Source organism: Capricornis sumatraensis, chromosome 3 (genome assembly GCF_032405125.1).
Source record: "Capricornis sumatraensis isolate serow.1 chromosome 3, serow.2, whole genome shotgun sequence".
Lineage (NCBI taxonomy): Eukaryota > Metazoa > Chordata > Mammalia > Artiodactyla > Bovidae > Capricornis > Capricornis sumatraensis.
This window is the reverse complement of record NC_091071.1, coordinates 115,464,549-115,483,669: the sequence shown is the minus strand read 5'-3', so window position 1 is coordinate 115,483,669 and position 19,121 is coordinate 115,464,549. Positions and strand designations below refer to the sequence as shown.

General features: G+C 43.8%; 2 protein-coding genes and 1 pseudogene across 3 annotated transcripts in view; 1 reads left to right on the top strand and 2 right to left on the bottom strand.

Annotated features, from left to right (window-relative positions):
- C3H2orf76 (chromosome 3 C2orf76 homolog) overlaps positions 1-4,594 on the top strand; it is a 132,167-nt gene extending 127,573 nt beyond the window's left edge. The window contains exon 7 of the mRNA XM_068968966.1: positions 4,488-4,594. Coding sequence (XP_068825067.1) covers positions 4,488-4,576 — 89 coding nt within the window. The 3' untranslated portion in view covers positions 4,577-4,594. The remainder of the gene's footprint in view (positions 1-4,487) is intronic.
- A 6,244-nt stretch (positions 4,595-10,838) lies between these two features.
- On the bottom strand, positions 10,839-11,261 carry LOC138075314 (ergosterol biosynthetic protein 28 homolog pseudogene; annotated as a pseudogene).
- A 2,038-nt stretch (positions 11,262-13,299) lies between these two features.
- The window catches only part of STEAP3 (STEAP3 metalloreductase), a 51,837-nt gene continuing 46,015 nt past the window's right edge, over positions 13,300-19,121 (bottom strand). For both annotated transcript variants that reach the window (XM_068967271.1, XM_068967272.1), the window contains exon 5: positions 13,300-16,065. In XM_068967271.1, coding sequence (XP_068823372.1) covers positions 15,784-16,065 — 282 coding nt within the window. In that variant the 3' untranslated portion in view covers positions 13,300-15,783. The remainder of the gene's footprint in view (positions 16,066-19,121) is intronic.

Here is a 19,121-nt window from a genome sequence, read left to right as displayed (position 1 = left end):
TTATTCTGCTCCTCATTTTTCTTTGAATTACTGTACAGGATTTGACTTCAATCCTTTTCCCTTACTTATGCATACGTGATATTAGGTTTCCCGAACTTACAGGAAGGAGGTATAATTTAAGAGTTGTTCTGCTTTTACAACTTTAGAGCATCCTCTTCTGTAGTCTGTGTTAAGTATTAAAGAACTCTGGCACCTCACTTCCTGCCATCTCCAGATTCCTTTTCTCAGGCTCTTCTTCCCGCTCCCTTTACTCCATTTCCCTGATCCGCTCCCTGTGGATTCTGTTTCTGGCAGTTCCTCCTCAGTTGCAATTTTTTTAAATAATTTATTTTTGTGCTTTTGGCTGTGCAGGGTCTTCATTGCCGGGCAGGCTTTTCTCTGGTTGTGGCCAGTGGGGACCACTTTCTAGTTGCGGCGTTCTCGCTTCTCATTGCAGTGGCTTCTCTTGTTGCAGAGCTCGGACTCAATATTATCAATTTGCAAATATTATTGCCCATGCTGTGGGTTGTTTTTTCACTTCTTGGTGATGTTGTTTGAAGTATAGAAGTTTTTAATTCCAATTCATCTATTTCGTCTTGTGTTTCTATGCTCTGTATGTCATATTAAAGAAACCATTGTCTAATCCGTGGTCATGAAGATTCATATCTATGTTTTATTCCAAGAGTTTTATCATTTTAGCTCTTATGTTTAGGTCTTTGATCCATTTGTGTTAATTTTTACATGTGGTGTGAGGGAGAGGTCTAATTTCTTTCTTTAGTGGGTGACTATCCAGTTGTCACACCATTTCTTGAAAAGATATTCTTTTACCATCAGTTGGCACCCTTGTTTAAAATCAATTGACCATAGGTATATGGGTTTATTTCTTGACTCCAAATTCTGTTTCATTGACCTATATGTTGATAGGTCTTATTTCCTATAGCTTTGTAGTAAGTTTTGAAATTGGGGAGTGTAAGACATCCAACACTTGTTCTTTTCAAAATTGTTTTGGTTTTTCTGTGTCTTCTGAAATTCTATATGAGTTTTAGGATCTGCTTATTAATTATTGGAAAAAAAAAAGCCCACAAAAGCCAGATGGAGATTGACGGAATCTGTAGATCAATTTGGGGAATACTGTCATCTTAACAACATTAAGTCTTTTAATCCATGAAGATAGAATGTCTTTTTGCTTACTTAGTGCTTATTTAATTTCTTTCAGTAATGTTTTATAGTTTTCTGTGTACTTAAGTGTACTCACACCTTTTTGTTAAGTTTATTCTTAAGTAGGTTAATCTTTTTGGTGGTATTATTAATGGAATTATTTAATTTTTGTATTGTTTATTGCTAGGACATAGAGCACAACTGATTTTTACATATTGATCTTGTATCCTATAACCTTGCTGGATTGGTTTATTCCAATTTTTTAGTGGATTCCTTAGGATTTCGTATATATAAGATAATGTCATCTCTAAACTGAGATAGTTTCACTTCCTTTCTAATATGAATGCCTTCTAATTTCTTTTCCTGCCTAACTGCCCTGGACAGAACTCCAGTACAGTGTTGGGAAGAGTGGATATACTTATTTTCTTCCTGATCTCAGGAGAAAATCAAGCAATCTTTGACCACTACATTAGCTATGGATTTTTCATAGATGCCCTCTATCAGGGTGAATAAGTTCCCTTCTATTCTTAATCAGTTGTGTTTTTTAATTTTTAATAGGAGAATAATTGTTTAACCATTGTGTTAGTTTCTGCCATACATCAGCATGAATCAGTCATAGGTATACATGTATCTCCTCCCTCTTGAACCTCCCTCCCACCTCCCACCCCATCCCACCCCTCTAGGTTGTCACAGAGCACCGACTTTGAGCTCCCTGCTTCATACAGCAAATTCCCACTGGCTGTCTATTTTATATATGGTAGTGTGTATATTTCAGCATGACTTTTTCAATTCATCCCTCCTTCACCTTTCCTCGCTGTGTCCACAAACTGTTCTCTATGTCTGCATGTCTATCTTCAGTTCAGTTCAGTTGCTCAGTCCTGTCCAGCTCTTTGTGACCCCATGGACTGCAGCATGCCAGGCCTCCCTGTCCATCACCAGCTCCTGAAGCTTGCTCAAACTCATGTCCATTGAATTGGTGATCCCATCCAACCACGTCATCTTCTGTCATTCCCTTCTCCTCCTGCCTTCAATCCTTCCCAGCATCAGGGTCTTTTCCAATGAGTCAGTTCTTCACATCAGGTGGCCAAATGATTGGAGTTTCAGCTTCACCATCAGTCCTTCCAATGAATATTCAGGACTGATTTCCTGTAGGATGGACTGGTTGGATCTCCTTGCAGTCCAAGGGACTCTCAAGAGTCTTCTCCAACATCATAGTTCAAAAGCATTAGTTCTTTGGTGCTCACCTTTCTTTATAGACCAGCTCTCACATCTATACATGAGTAATGGAAAAACTGAAGCTTTGACTAGATGGACCTTTGTTTGCAAAGTAATATCTCTGCTTTTTAATATGCTGTCTAGGTTGGTCATACCTTTTCTTCCAAGGAGCAAGCATCTTTAATTTCATGCCTGCAGTCACCATCTTGGCTGCAGCCCAAGAAAATAAAGTCTGTCACTGTTTCCATTGTTTTCTCATCTATTTGCGATGAAGTGATGGGACCAGGTGCCATCATCTTAGTTTTCTGAATGGTGAGTTTTAAGCCATTTTTTTTTCACTCTCCTGTTTCACTTTCATCAAGCGGGTCTTTAGTTCCTCTTTGCTTTCTGCCATTAGGATGGTATCATCTGCAAATCTGAGGTTGTTGATATTTCTCCTGGCTATCTTGATTCCAGCTTGTGATTCATGCAGCCCAGTATTTCTCATGATGTACTCTGCATGTAAGTTAAATAAGCAGAGTGACAATATACAGCCTTGATGTACCTGTTTTCCCAATTTGGAACCAGTCTGTTGTTCCATGTCCAGTTCTAACTGTTGCTTCTTGACCTGCATACATGTTTCTTAGAAGACAGGTAAGGTGGTCTGGTATTCCCATCTCTGTAAGAATTTTCCACAGTTTATTGTGATCCACACAGTCAAAGGCTTTACTGTAGTCAATAAAGCAGAAGTAGATGTTTTTCTGGAATTCCTTTGGTTTTTCTTTGATCCAACAGATGATGGCAATTTGATTTTTGGTTCCTCTGCCTAATATGTTACACATAACTATAATATGTGGTACACACATATTGGATTAGGGTCCACCCTAATAACCTCAGTTTAATTAATTACCTCAGTAAAGATACACTCTCCTGGTAAGGTTATATTTTCAGGTCCTGGAGGTTAGAAATTCAACATGTGAATTTCGGGGGGTACTCAGTTCAACCCATAATAGTAAGTGTACACATATTTTTTTTTAATATCTGGAAACAGTTTGTGAAGGATTATTGTTAATTTTCTTTAAACATTAGGTAGTATTCATTTAGTGAAGCCTGCTTGTCATGGCCTTTTTTTGGGTAGGAAGTAATCAAAACAATTTTGATTATTAATTCATTGTTTTTACTTTATAGATTATTAATAAATTTATAGATCTCTTCAGATTTTGTTTCTTCTTGATTTGGTGTCAATAGCTTGTGACTTTCTAGGAATTTGCCCTAGAAGACTATCTAATTTGTTGGCATATAGTTGCTCAGAGTATTCCCTTATAGTCTGTTTCATTTCTGTAAGGTCGGTAGTAATGTCCCCACTTCATTTGTGATTTTACTGATTTAAGGCTTCTGTTTTTCTTGATCAGTCTTGTCGATTTTGTTAAGTTTTTAAAAGAGCCAATTTTTTGGTTTTGTTGATTCTATTTTCTATTCTCTAGTTCATTTATTTTCACATCAGTCTTTATAATTTAATTTCTTCTGCTTTTTTATTGGGATTTTTGTTTGCTCTTGCTTTTCTAGTTTATTCAGATTATTGATCTGAGGTCTTTAGTCTTTTTAAATATAAGTATTTACTGCTATAACTTTCCTCCAACCATTGCTTTAGTTATATCCTAAGCTTGGGAGAAGGAAATGGCAACCCACTCCAGTATTCTCTCCTGGAGAATCCCATGGACAAGGAGCCTGGCAGGCTACAGTCCATGGGATTGCAAAAGTCAGACATGACTTAGCGACTAAACCACCATAAGCTTTGGTATGTTTCTGTTTTCATTCATCTCAAAATATTTTCTAATTTTCTTTGTTATTTCTTCTTTGATCCATTGCTATGTTGTTTAATTTCCAGATATTTTGAATTCATAAAATGTATTTTTGTTACTGATTTCTAATTTCTTTCCATTGTGAAGAACATACTTTGTGTGATTTTAGTCTTTTAAAATTTATTGGAACTGGTACATTTTATTGGAACTAATGTATAGTCTGTCCTGGGGAATATTCCATGTGTGGTTGAGAAGAAGGTATACACTGCTGTTTTTGGAGTGTTCTATAGATATGTGTAAGTCTGGTTGGTTTATAGTGTTCAAATCTTGGATTTTCTTATTGTCTTTTGTCAGGTTTTCTACCCATCCCTGAAAATGGGCTATTGAAGGCTGCTGCTGCTGCTAAGTCGCTTCAGCATGTCCGACTCTGTGCGACTCCATAGACGGCAGCCCACCAAGGCTCCCCCGTCCCTGGGATTCTCCAGGCAAGAACACTGGAGTGGGTTGCCATTTCCTTCTCCAATGCATGAAAGTGAAAAGTGAAAGTGAAGTTGCTCAGTCGTGTCTGACCCTTAGCGACCCATGGACTGCAGCCCACCAGGCTCCTCTGCTATTATTTTTGAATTGTCTAGGTCTCTCTTCAGTTTTGACAGTTTTACTTCTTGTATTGGGGGGTTGTTAGAACATTTATCTTTATAACTGTTTTATATTCCTGATATATTGACTTTTTTCTTATTTTAAGATTCTGACTCCATTAAATTATTTTGTCTGAAGTCTATTTGTCTTTTTTCATATAGTCATGACAGTTCTCTTTTGGTTGTTGTTTGCATAGAGTATCTTTTTCTATCCTTTTACTTTCAACCTATTTGTGACCTTGAATCTGAAGTGTTTCTCTTGTAGCCAATAGATAGTTGACTCATTAAAACAATCCATTTTGCCTTTTAAATGGAGTGTTTGATCTTTTTACATATAATCTAATTATTTATAAGGTAGGACTTATGTCTCCCATCTTGCCATTTGTTTTCTATATATCTTCTCTTTTGTGCCTCAATTTCCCCATTATTTATTTTTTTGTGTTAAATAGGCATTTTGTAGTGTACCATTTTAATTCCCTTGTCATTTCTTTTACTATATATTATTTTCTTACTGGTTGTGTTTGAAATTATAGTTAACATATTAATTTATAACAATTTAAGTTTGGGTTAATACCAACTCAGTATTATACAAAACATTGCCCCTATATATATATTCAATTCCATCCTCTCTCCTTTGTGTTGTTTATTGTTGTACAAATTGCACCATTATACACTGTGTGCCCGTCAACTCAGGTTATAATTATTGTTTTATGTGTTGTCTTTTAAATCAGAAAATTACAAATAAGAAATGCATTTATACGCTTACCTCTGTTGTTATCTTTATTGGTGTTCTTTACTTTTCATCTGAGTTTGAGTTACTGTCTAGTGTTCTTTTAATTCAGTCCCCCCCAAAGAAAAAATCCCCTTAGCATATCTTGTAGGGTTGGTTCACTAGTGATGAATTATATCAGTTTTTGTTTATCTGTGAATATCTTCATTTTTCTTTCATATTTGAACACATTTATAATGGGTATTTTGAGGTCCTTTCTGTGAAATTTGATATCTGGTTGTTTCCAGAGGCAGCTTTTGTTGTTCTTTTATTCCCAAGGTGTGTGGGTTACATTTTCCTGTTGCTTGCATGCCTCATAATTTTTTGTTAGAAACTGGACATTTGAGATGATATATTGTAGGACTCTGGGTACTTATCTCCCTTCTTCCCCAGCCAAGATCTGTTATTTTTGTTTGCCTGTTTTTTAGTGACTGGATTATTTTAGCAATATTTATTTTCTCCATCCTATAAAGTGTGAAGTCTCTGGTGCTGTTCCTCAGGGAGTGAAACCAAGCAAGACCCTCTGGGGCTCCTGGGTATAGAAGCATTTCTGTGTCCCCATTCCTTGTTTGTAGGGAACAGACCCCAACCTCCATGACCTTCCCTGTGTCCCAAAGGGCAGATTCAAACAGTTGCTAATCAAGGAAGGGAGGAGATTCAGAGACAAAGAAAACACAACCAAGAAACAACAGTGCCGCCTTGGAGGAGGGTCCTGTTTCTACCTCCAGATGGCATAGCAATATCTTTAAGCTCTTTATAGAACTAAAGTGAAAAAGTGAAGTCGCTCAGTCATGTCCGACTCTTTGCATTGTAGGCAGATGCTTTACCATTTGAGCCACCAGGGAAATCCTATAGAACTAAAACCCCCAAGAAATGCAAGGTGTCAGCAGTCCTTCATTCTAGAGAAGCCCTTCTGAAGTCAGATTAAAGGAACCAGAGAAGCTCATCAAGAGATTACCTGAGAGCAGATTAAAGGAGTGCAGGCCCTGCACACACCCTGATCCTTATCAGCAACCCTACTCTGGAACTATTGCTATAAAACTCCTCACCAAATCCTCCCAGGTTTGGACTGTTTTCAAGGGCAGGACCCTGCTGTGTCTCCTTTGGCTGGAAAAGCAATAAAGCTCTTCTTTTCTAATTCACCCCAACTCTGTCTCCAAGATTTTATTTGGCACCAGTGCACAGAGGCTGAGTTTTCGGCATCAGAAGACCCAACTTGGATACTTCCATAATCACTTTGGGATGATAGTTCCCTGACAACACTCAGTTGTTAAACCCCACTAATTGCAAGCTTATTGCTCTATTGGTTCTAATAATGCCCTAGGGCATAAATTGTCCTACAAACTAATCAGGCCACCTGATTTGAAGAACTGACTCATCGCAAAAGACCTTGATGCTGGGAAAGATTGAAGCCAGGAGGAGAAAGGGGTGAAAGGATGAGATGGTTGGATGGCATCATCTACTTGATGGACAAGCTTCAGGAGCTGGTGATGGACAGAGAAGCCTGGCGTGCTGCAGTCCACAGGGTTGCAAAGAGTCAGACATGACTGAGGGAATGAACTGATAGGCAGCTAGGGATAGGATGTGAAACACTTAAGTTCTGCCTCTCCTAGGAATAGAGCCCTTCCAATGGTAGCTTGAGGAGAGGGAGCCCTATGTCCTTGGCTGCAGAAGTCTGGAGTCTTCACTGAGCTGGAACAGGGAGGAGGGTGGTCTTTGTTCAAAGACTGCCTACTTGTGCTTTTGTTACCAATTTTGGGGTGTGTGTGTGCTTGCTAAGTCGCTTCAGTCATTTCTGACTCTCTGCGACCCTATGGACTGTAGCCCACCAGGCTCCTCTCTCTATAGGATTCTCCAGGCAAGAATACTGGAGTGGATTGCCATGCCCTCCTTCAGGGGATCCTCCCAACCTAGGGATCAAACCTGTGTTACCTGCGGCTCCTGCATTGCAGGCAGATTCTTTACCACTGAGCCGCTGGGGAAGCCCAATTTTAGGGGGTAGGTTTTCTCAAATATATGCACTAAAGCCACCTGTGCTCTAGACCTTATCTCTTCTTATACCCTCTAGAACTTGGACCTCTTTCTCTCTCTTCTTGAAAGACTCCAGTTCATTTTGTTCTTTTCCAGAAACATTTAAAACATGTTCAGGTCAGAACCATGGGAAAAAATAACCAACTATCCTTCTAATCCCCCATTTCTCCAACCCTTTCTCTCCCCTACTTCACAGCCAAATCTTAAAATAGTATCTAGAACTAGCCTCGACTTCCTTACTTCTCTCTCATTCCCAGTCTTTACTTTATCCCCAACATTCCATAGAAATTCTCACCCTAAAATTTCCATATTTCCAGATTCAGTGGACATTTACTGGTTTTTACCCTAGTTGACTTCTCCATAGTATTCAACACTGTTTCCAACATTCACATGAGCACACGCACACACACACACAGACATACACTCTCTCTTATACTTCTTTAGCCCTTATTTTAAAACGTTAGTTTTAAAGAGGGTCAAAAGTGTTTAGTTGAATCTCATTGTGTTTCACACACACACTCTCTCTCACACACACTTCTTTAGCCTTTATTTTATTTTTTAATTTTTTAATTTTTTTTTTGCATTTTATTTTATTTTATTTTTTTTAAATTTTAAAATCTTTAATTCTTACATGTGTTCCCAAACATGAACCCCGGATAATTGCTTTACAGAATTTTGTTTTCTTCTGTTAAGCTTCAACATGAATCAGCCATAGGTATACATACCTCACATCCCTTTTGAAACTCCCCATCATCTCCCACCCCATCCCACCCCTCTAGGTTCTGTACCTCCCTCCTCTTCCAAATCACAGTACCTGGTTTTCTAGAGTCTTAGCACTGCCTGGGGTTGTTCTTTCAGGTGTGGGCTTGACAGTCTGTTTCTTGACTACAGGGACATTGCCTGGGTCATTCATTTTTCCTTCCCAAGTGTCTGGCATGGAGTAAGTGTTCAGTAAACACTCGCTGAAGTTGCGAATGGGTTCTCGCATCTATACACTGTGGGTGAGGGTTCCGCCAGTGTGGAGGTGCTCAGGGTTGTGTCTGGATGGCAGCCGTCTGCTCCAGTGCCTTATCCTTGGGCTCCAGTGTGCTTTTCATGCTCATACAGCTGTTTCTTCCATGTTGTCCGGTTCTGCTTTCTCAAGAACCTGTTTCTTCTTTGTGAAGAAAATAAGAGAGGGTTCTGGCTGTTCAGTTGTGTGCTCAGAATTTGGAAGGTGGGGACAGAGAGGAGGAAGATTTGACTTCATTAGAAATGAACAGGAGACGAAAGGCAGCCAAGTTTACCTGGGTCTTGCGCTGTCCTACTCATTATGGTGTATTTGATCTGCAGAAAGCTGGGATCTTCCTCTGCTAGGCCTCAGAGGGGGGCAGGAGCACTCTAGGCTTAAAGGCAGCCAAAGTACCAGGACGGATCAGAGCAGAAGTTTTCTCTATTTATTACAAGTCTCATTACACAAATACAGCTGACTGGAAGGTCTAAAAGACCCTTCCAACCCTGATCCACCTGTAGGTGCAAGGACAGGGGCCACACTCACTGGCCGGGGAGCCCTTCTTGGAAGAACTGCTTGTCTCTCAGATGGTTCAGAGTCTTGGGGTCCAGCAGCAAAGAGAAACCCAACCTGGATGGACAACCCCTCAAAGCAGTCCTTGGTGGCAATGCTCTGGGCAAATTAGCAGCTTGAAGTTTCACAGTTTGCATCTTCCAACCAAACAAGTCAAGTCAACAGTTAAAAATAAAATGAAAAAAGGAGAAGGCTGGAAAAGCAGTGCTGGAAGAGGCTGTGGGTGCGGGAAGGGCACACAGTGGGCTTCAGATATATTGGCAGTTCCTTGATTTGGACAGACGTACGTCATTCTAAAATGATTCTTTCAGTTTAGTTCAGTTCAGTCGCGCAGTCGTGTCCGACTCTCTCTGACCCCATGAACCGCAGCACACCAGGCACCCCCGTCCACCACCAACTCCCGGAGTCCACTCAAACCCATGTCCATTGTGTCTGTGATGCCATCCAACCATCTCATCCTCTGTTGTCCCCTTCTCCCCCCGCCCCCAATCCTTCCCAGCATCAGGTTCTTTTCAAATGAGTCAGCTCTTCGCATCAGGTGGCCGAAGTATTGGAGCCTCAGCCTCAGCATCCATCCTTCCAATGAACACCCAGGAATGACCTGCTTCAGGATGGACTGGTTGGATCTCCCCGCAGTCCAAGGGACCCCCAAGAGTCCTCTCCAACACCACAGTTCAAAAGCATCAACTCTTTGGCACTCAGCCCCCTTCACAGTCCAACCCTCACATCCATACATGATCACTGGAAAAACCACAGCCTTGACTAGACGGATTTCTCTGCCTTTGAATATGCTGTCCAGGCTGGCCACAACCTTCCCTCCAAAGAGCAAGCGTCATTCAACTTCATGGCTGCAATCACCATCTGCAGTGATTTTGGAGCCCCCCAAAATAAAGTCTGACACCGTTTCCCCATCTATTTGCCATGACGTGATGGAACCAGATGCCATGATCTTAGTTTTCTGAATGTTGAGTTTTAAGCCAACTTTTTCACTTTCCTCTTTCACTTTCATCAAGAGGCTCTTTAGTTCTTCTTCACTTTCTGCCATAAGGGTGGTGTCATCTGCATATCTGAGGTTATTGATATTTCTCCCAGCAATCTCAACTTGTGCTTCCTCCAGCCCAGAGTTTCTCATGATGTACTCTGCATAGAAGTTAAATAAGCAGGGTGACAATATACAGCCTTGACGTACTCCTTTTCCTATTTGGAACCAGTCTGTTGTTCCATGTCCAGTTCTAACTGTTGCTTCCTGACCTGCATATAGGTTTCTCAAGAGACAGGTCAGGTGGTCTGGTATTCCCATCTCTTTCAGAATTTTCCACAGTTTATTGTGATCCACACAGTCAAAAGCTTTGGCATAGTCAATAAAGCAGAAATAGATGTTTTTCTGGAACTCTCTTGCTTTTTCCATGATCCAGCGGATGTTGTCAATTTGATCTCTGGTTCCTCTGCCTTTTCTAAAACCAGCTTGAACATCTGGAAGTTCATGGTTCATGTATTGCTGAAGCCTGGCTTGGAGAATCTGATTCTTCACATACATTTAAATGGCACTGACTTTCCGTATGCATGTAATATCTTTAAACATTTTTAATTAAAGAAAAGAAACCCCAAATGTGAAAGGCTATAAGTGGATGATGGAGCAGAAATGAAACTGAAGAGCATAGAGAAGGAAGAGGCGAGCCATGAAGTTGAACGTGGGGATGGTGGCCTCAGTCTCTCTTCTTCTGTCTGGATCCTGGTTCTGCTTCTAGGTGCTGGAGCCCCACTAGCATGCCCAGGATTGAGATACTTGCCACCGTGAGGGATGCCATGATGCCAATCGTGGGAGCCGCGGTCCCAGATACAAACAACTCAGAGAGTAAGTGTCCCAGTGCGAGGAAGAAGGCCCAGAGCGTGATGCAGTAGAGCGCTTTGCTGCGAATGTCGATGGCGCAGAGGCAGCGAACCACTGACGAGAGCAGTGTCCAGGTTCCACAGGTCCGAGCTTGGAGGCCATTCCCCAGGTCTGGCTTGCCGGTCTAGAGCTTTTCATAGAGAAAGGTGTGGTCTCGGAAGCTCTGTAGTGAGTTCCCCGCGGCTACGATGGATACCATCACCAGCCAGCTTCGTAACACATTCAGGAATCGGCTCATGGCTCCCCTCCAACCTGAGAGGGCTTTTTGCCCGGCGACAGCACTCTCAGCACAGCAGCAGCAGCAGCAGCAGCAGCAGCAGCAGCAGCAGCAGCAGCAGCGGAACTCTAGCCTTTATTTTAAAACATTAGTTTTAAAGAGGGTCAACAGTGTTTAGTTGAATATCATTGTGTTTCTCTCAATACCAACTTACTTACTGTAAGATCATTACTTATAATAATTTATACTCATTATTAGTATTATACACACACACACACACACACACACACACATATCAGTTCAGTCGCTCAGTTGTGTCCTACTCTGCGACCCCATGGACTGCAGCATGCCAGGCTTCCCTGTCCATCACCAACTCCCAAAGCTTGCCCAAACTCATGTCCATCAAGTTGATGATGCCATCCAACCATCTCATCCATTCACCCCCTTCTCCTCCTGCCTTCAGTCTTTCCCAGCATTAGGGTCTTTGCATCAGGAGAAGCATCAGCATCAGTCCTTCCAATGAATACTCAGGACTGATTTCCTTTAGGATTGACTGGTTTGATATATGTTAGTGTAAATTACTTTGGATTTGTTTCTACTTTATATTTCAATTAAGACCTTATGTTGATTTAAAGGGCTTCCCTGGTGACTCAGATTGTAAAGAATCTGCCTGCAATGCAGGAAACCTGGGTATGATCCCTGGGTTGGGAAAAAACTACATATAGTAGTTTATATTATTTCTGAATTTCATTCATAGAAAGGAATTTTCAGCATATTTGTTAGAAAAAGTTGGTGCTAGTCTGGGGAGATTGAGAGTTTCTGCTGTAGCAGTGCCAATTTCCTCTTTCTAAAGAGATCCAGTGCAAGTGAGCTTCTGCACTTCCCAGTGTCCCCCTTCATTACTTTTGAAACAAATTCAGCTTCTCAAATAGCTGAATGATAATTCTCTTTAACTAATATGAGTTATTTTGGTTGTTCCTTAGTTCTTATGTGAGCTACCAAAATAATGGATATTTTTTCATTTACTTTATCCCTTCTTTTTAAACTTACCTCTGCCAGCCTTATGCATGGGAGGATGCTTGCTTGCAAACCTCCAAGTACAAGATTTTGTTTTTCTATTGAAAATTATTTGTAGTGAAGTTTTTTTCTGGCTGTGGTTCTTATTTTGGAAAACTCTTTTCACAGGCTCAAAATGGCAAGGCCATCTTTTGGTTATTGTTCCCAAGAAATGGTTTTCAACCACTAGATTGCTTTCTGCACATGGGTTTCTTTATTATTTCCTGGTACGAGACAATTCTGGTTGCTTCAGGAGAAAAGCTTGACTGCATGACAGGTGGGTGTTCTCTGAAGAGTTCCTATTTTCTTGATGGACCCAGAGCCGATGTGCGGGACCACCTGGGAGCATCCTACATGGAGCACACAGAGGGCAAGACTGTGGCCGGTGGGGTGTTTTCTCCGTCTACTTTTAAGAGAACAGGGTTTGCAGCAGCATCAGCAGTATCTAACCAGGGCAGCCAGGGAACCAGAGTCCAGGGGAAGCTTACTGGGGCAGACAAGCACTGGCTGTGGGCTGCAGACTGTGGCACAGCAGACACTAAGAAAGCCATCGAAGCCCATGTCACTCCATCCAAGGATCAGCATCATAAGTGGCACTTGGGAACTTATTAAGATGCACAGTCCTCATTCCTGACCCATGGATCCAAATCGAGGTGTGGACAAGATCCTGATGCAACTCCTGTGGACATTATGGCTTGAGGATCACTGCTGCTCTAATCAGACCACAGCACAGACACTGCTCCCTCCAGGAAGTCTTCCTGGTGCTCTTTTCAATACCCCAGCACTGGGTCTCCTCTGTGTCCTCACTGGCCTTGTTGCTGCAGGTCTGCATGTCTCTTCCTCAGTGCTAACCCAGGCCATTCTGTGCTCACCTTGCAGATGACCTGATTCAGAGCATATTCTAATCAGAAGGCCCACTGGGCCAGTGAACCAATGAATGGGCAGGTGATCAATGAGACAAAAATAACAGCCTGAAATTCATGGAAGGCTAGGTGTTTATTTTTGCTGCTTCTCAGACAAGCTCCTCAAGGTAAAAACAAAACACGCAGTTTCAATAGCATAGATTTTAAACGTTCAACCTCATACCATGGCATTTCAGGTTTCCAGAGCATTTTGGTTCAGGCACTTTTGTACCCAGAGGCACAGAGAATTTCCCAGGCTGGAAGGGAGTGACTTATTCTCACGGGGGTGCTGTTGTCAGCTGCCTGGTGAGGTATGGAAGAGCAGCAGATGACACCAGGTCAAGGCCAAACACACAGCCCACCCTGCCTTTCATGAGCAGGTTGTCCAGCTGGGGTGTGCTCAGGTCCTCTGCTGCACCTGCCCCCCTGAGGAGCACCTGTAGCAGAAGGTGGGCAGGGAAGGGGAGGGAGCGTATTAGACTTGGCTCTGTGTCAGCATCTTTGGTGTAAGGAAACATCCCAGGCCCAGGGAGGGCCGGAGGAAAAGGGCAGCTAATACTGAGTGGGGCTGACAATCCTTGGTGAGTCCCAGCTGCCCATGTTCTCCCTGCTTCCTATCAGCAAGAAACTGATGGGCATTTTTGTCAAGCAAATGCTGAAATCTCTGCTTCGCCCACCGCCTTTCCAGTGAGCTTCTCTGAGGCCAAGGCTGCCGCTCCATCAGGGCCCCATCTGGGAGGCAAGCTCACGCCGCTCGGCTCTCGAGCAGCAGACAGAAACATCCGCAGGAAGCAGGCAGTTCTGTCTGTACTGCTTTCCCTCCATCAGTCCCTGGCCTAATGAGATATGCTTGCACTTGGCTCCTTTTTTTTTTCCTTTTTACTCAAGGACCCTAATGCGCTGCACAGACATGAGCTCATGCAGTCTCCATGGGGAAGCAGGAGCGTTTCTTCTGTGGCACTCCTGGGTCAGCTTTTTCCAGCTGACTCTCTTTATTTCATGAGATGGTTAGCTAATATCACCAACTCAATGGATGTGAATCTGAACAAACTCTGGGAGATAGTGAAGGACAGGGAAGCCTGGAGAGCTGCAGTCCACAGGGTCTCAAAGAGTCGGACTTTGTGATAGAACAACACGATGCCCCCTGGCCTGGGCGACCTAAGAATATAAGCATGACCAACGTCCCCTTTCAGGGTACATCTCACTGATGTCTTCCAGCAGACCGCGCCGCTTTGTGTTCAGAGATGACACATCATCCCGATGCTGCCAGGGGCTGGGGGCTTAGCTGAGAACAGCTGTTTCTCTCCACAGGGGAAATAAAAAGTTTCAGTATGAATCAGTGAGGGACAGCATACAATCCAAGGACACATGGCCTGTGGCCTCTCTTGTGCTTCGGGGCAGCAGTGTTTCCCGTTTGTGGTTTTGGTGGAAAAGCTTCCCACCTTACCCCCCACAGCTATTTTGAAACATAACCCTGCATTAGGAAGAACTTGGAGCCAGTGTAGCTTTGGGGTGTTCAGAAGGCAGGTTCTCTGCCTGGCGGCAGCAGGAAATTAGAAAAGTCCCCAGCGTTCTTCCACAGGACAATTCAGTGAGGACTATCCATCCTTCAGCCCTCTGGCTGGGGCCCCGAGAAAAGCAGGCATTGTTTTCCCCTCCCCCTTGAACCAACTTTTAGAGGGTCTGCTCTCGGGGAGACGTTCAAACTAATGATTTACAAGGTGAGAAGGCACAGTGGTTTAAAGAACAGTCATCACCAACTTAAAGAAAGAAAAAAAGTACACTTGTTCTCAAGACAGGGTTCATTAGTGGCTCCGGTAAGGAGGTGATTTCACACTCCCACAGGAGGACCAATTTGCAGCTGGCGGGGTGATTTCTGACTTTTAGGAAAAAAAATCTCCCCAGCTCAGGGAGGATTAGGGGTAGCAGCCTCAGCCCCAATTGTTCCCCCTTCCCACCTCCTAACCTGGCAAAGGATGAACCTTCAGGTGGTTCCCTGGGCACAGACCTGGGCTCACCCCCAGTGCCCTCAACCCCGCCTGGCCTCCTGCTGCAGCCAAAGGAAGGGCGGCACTCTGCTCCCTGGTGACTGGTCAGCCCTGTGCACCTGGATTGGGCTCCAGGCAGAGCTCTTGTCTGCCCTGCTACCCGAGAGCCTCAGCTCTGCAAACGCCTAGGGAAAGTAGCAAAATGGGCAGGGGGCAGGGGTGCGCACACATGGATGCAATCATCAAAGTACCAGCCTCTCATTGCCTTTTCTGTGCCAAGTTTGCTCAGCTCTCCGCAGATGTTGCAAGTGTGAGCTGCCCTTCTCCTAACATCTGGCACTGGCTTTGAAATCTACAGGTTGAAATCTCAGGGACTCAACTTTTGAGCTAATAAGTGTAATTGTAAATCCTGTTATCTATATGAAATACATGTGGACATATATATTTTTGAATATTACTGCACACACATCCCAGGAATCCAGACCTCGGCCCACCAACTTGTGTGTAATTCTGCCGTCCTGCATGATCGAGAAGTCCTGGCAAACTCCGGGCACTGTCCTGCCTGTGTCTGGTTCCCCGGAGCTGGGTGCAGGCCTGTCACACGTGGCTTGTCTTCTGGGCCAGGGCGTGGTCCACTGGCAGTGCGAACCTGACGGAGCCATCCTTCTCCCAGCCCCTCCGGATCTTGGTGAGTCTGCGGCTGACGCACGGCAGGAGAAACAGGCCTTTGGCCAGGATGATAACACAGGGCACCAGCAGGGTGAGGGTGAAGGTGGGGGGCAGAAAGAACTTGTAGCGGCTCTCCTCGAAGGCACGGGTCCAGCCATAGGTGAGCGTGTGCAGGGTGCTCAGTACCAGAGCCACAAAGCCCAGAGTGGACTGCGGGGGAAAAGAAGGCTGCAGTAAGGGTGAGGATGGACGTAGCGATCCCGCCAATGACAGGGGAAAGAAGCAGCGTGGCTTTAGTGGGGCTCTGGGTTCAAATCCCAGCACCATCACTCACTCTCTACATGATCTTATTGCTACCAAAACTCTCTGAACCTCAGTTTTCCCAACAGAAAGACAGGAACAATGCTTATATGCCAATGTGTGTAAGAATTGATTGATTCATAAGGATTCAATAAAACAACAATGCTTTTCCCCAAACTGTATTATTCATACCTCTAGTGGCTGCCAAAGGACTTAAGATGGAATTAAATTCAAAGAAGTTTAAAAACACGTTAGTAGTTTTGTGTATATATTCATGCATATAGAGTAATAAGTGTCTGCTAGCATATCAAAATCATAATTTCACAGGTAATATTTGGCATAAGGCCAAGAAAAAAACAAGTGGATTTTAAGTTGATTTAAAGATAAACACAGGGACTTCCCTGGTGGTCCAGTGGTTAAGAATCTGCCTTGCAATGCAGGGGACGCTGGCTCCATCCCTGGTTGGGGAACTGAGATACCACATGCTATTGGGTGCTGCTGCTGCTAAGTCGCTTCAGTCGTGTCCAACTCTGCGTAACCCCATAGACAGCAGCCCACCAGGCTCCTCCATCCCTGGGATTCTCCAGGCAAGAACACTGGAGTGGGTTGCCATTTCCTTCTCCAATGCATGAAAGTGAAAAGTGAAAGTGAAGTCTCTCAGTTGTGTCCGGCTCTTCCAGACCCCATGGACTGTAGCCTACCAGGCTCCTCTGTCCATGGGATTTTCCAAGCAAGAGTACTGGAGTGGGTTGCCATTGCCTTCTCCGGCTGTTGGGTGGGGTATGGCCCCAAAAAAGAAAAGATAAAACACAATGCAAAAAGTTCCCTCAGCACCAACAGTGAAGATGGTTCTCAGGGGCCTCTAGGCTAGGTGTCTTCATGCTGTATACAAAGCCCATAGCACCACAGAGATGCTGCCTGTGGGTACTGGTCCCTTACTTCCTGCCCATGCTCTGAGCTACAAACACCCCAGGTACAAACCCTACCAGGATTACTCTCCTGCCTGGAAGGAGATTAGTGATGCTAAGGAGATCAAGACCATCACAAATCCGAATGGGCATAGTCCAGGCCATCTTACAGCAGAGCATCCCACCCTTGAGCCGGGTGTGGGCTTTTGTGGGTCACTTCCAGCCATGAGCAGTTCATCACCCCAAGTGCTATACAAACACGACTTTCTATGGGGACCACAATGTGAAAATAGCCAAGAAGTGCTGATCTGTAACTCCAGCCTCTGGGAATCTTTTTGCAGGCAGGGTTTCTTGCAAACTACAAATGACGCCTTCCAGATTTACTGTTGGTGCTAGCCTCAACTGACACTGTGACCCTCGGCAAGTCACTTCATTAGCCTCAGGGAAAAGGAAGTGATTAAAAAAGTTGAAGTCAGAATTGTGGGGAAAGCGCTGTACTGATGCAGCATTCTGCAGCCCCCAGACCTGGCAGGCAACAGTGCAGAGCAGAGGGCACCTAGGGTTAGGGCTTTGTAGAGGTTGGGGAGGGGGTACAGGGCACTGAGAGAGTCCTGGTAGGGGAGACCTGTGTGCCCTGCATAAGGAATATGCAATGACCCATCAAGCAATGAACACACATGCATTTTCTCCAAGGACACACCTCATGGTACCTGAGGGTGCTTTTTGCAGGTTGGTTTTGAGCTTTCCACGGAGAAGCTGTAATTGGCCTCTTGGATCTCCTTCCGGCCCAGCTTGTTAGCATCAATCCAGGGGCTTGGCTGAGAGATGCTGTCTTGTTTTCACTCCCCTCAGACACAGCTCTAAGTGGGTCTGATTTTACTACCGTACCTCATGCTTACTCCTCACTAGCATGGGTGGCGCTTTGCTTATACCCGCCCCGGTGTAAACCCAGGACGGTGAACCTCAGTAACTGGTTCAGAAGAATTGCCTGTAATGCTTTTACTAAAAATAGTAATAATAAATATTTTCTAATGGCTGTACATACAAGTTCATAAATAGGTTCACAAATATAACATTTTAACCCTAAGTAAAATACTAGCTGGGTTCGCCTTGTGGCTCAGTGGTAAAGAACCCACTTGCCAGTGCAGGAGATGTGGGTTCGATCCTGACTGGGGAAGATCCCACAAGCCTCAGAGCAACTCTGCTCATGCCCAGCAATTACTGAGCCTGTATTCTGGAGCCCAGGAGCCGCAACTACCGACCTCAATCCCTGGGTCGGGAAGATTCCCCTGGAGAAGGAAATGGCAACCCACTCCAGTATTCTTGCCTGGGAAAATCCCATGGACAGAGGAGCCTGGTGGACTACAGTCCATGATGTTGCAAAGAGTTGGATATGACTTAGTGACTGAACAAGAAAAAAAATACTAGCTGCCAAAAGATCCGGTCTCTATCCTTCCTTAGCCATCTCTGGTCCTTCTTGGCTTTGTGACCACCTCAAGGATCTTTTTATCACATCCTTAACAACTTCTTGGCTCAGTACAGCCTGTTGGGAAAGGCCATGGTTGGCTCTGTGCTACCCACAGCTACTTCAGGTATCTTATGAAAATGGTTGGCCCCCAAATGGGAGGCATCTTGACTGTGAGTCACATGTAACCAGAGTCACTTCCAGACCCGTCAAGAATTCCAAATCTCCTAGCAACTTCTGAACCAGAGTAACTTTTTCTAAGTTCTGATCTATTGATAATGAAGACTCGGGTTAAAGAAGTTCCCAGCATTGAGAAAATATTTGGGATTAATATCCAGGATATATAGAGAACTCTTAAACTCAACAACAACAAAAACAAACCTGATTCAAAAATAGGTAAAGGACTTGAATAGAAATTTCTCCAAAGAAGATATAGAAATGGTCAGTAAACACATGAAGAGATGCCCAACATCAGGAAAATATAAATCAAAACCACTCCACATCCATTAGGAGGGCTACTACTAAAAACAAAGCAAAACAAGAAAAGTGTTGGTGAGGATGTGGAGAAATTGGAGCACTTGCTGCTAGTGGGA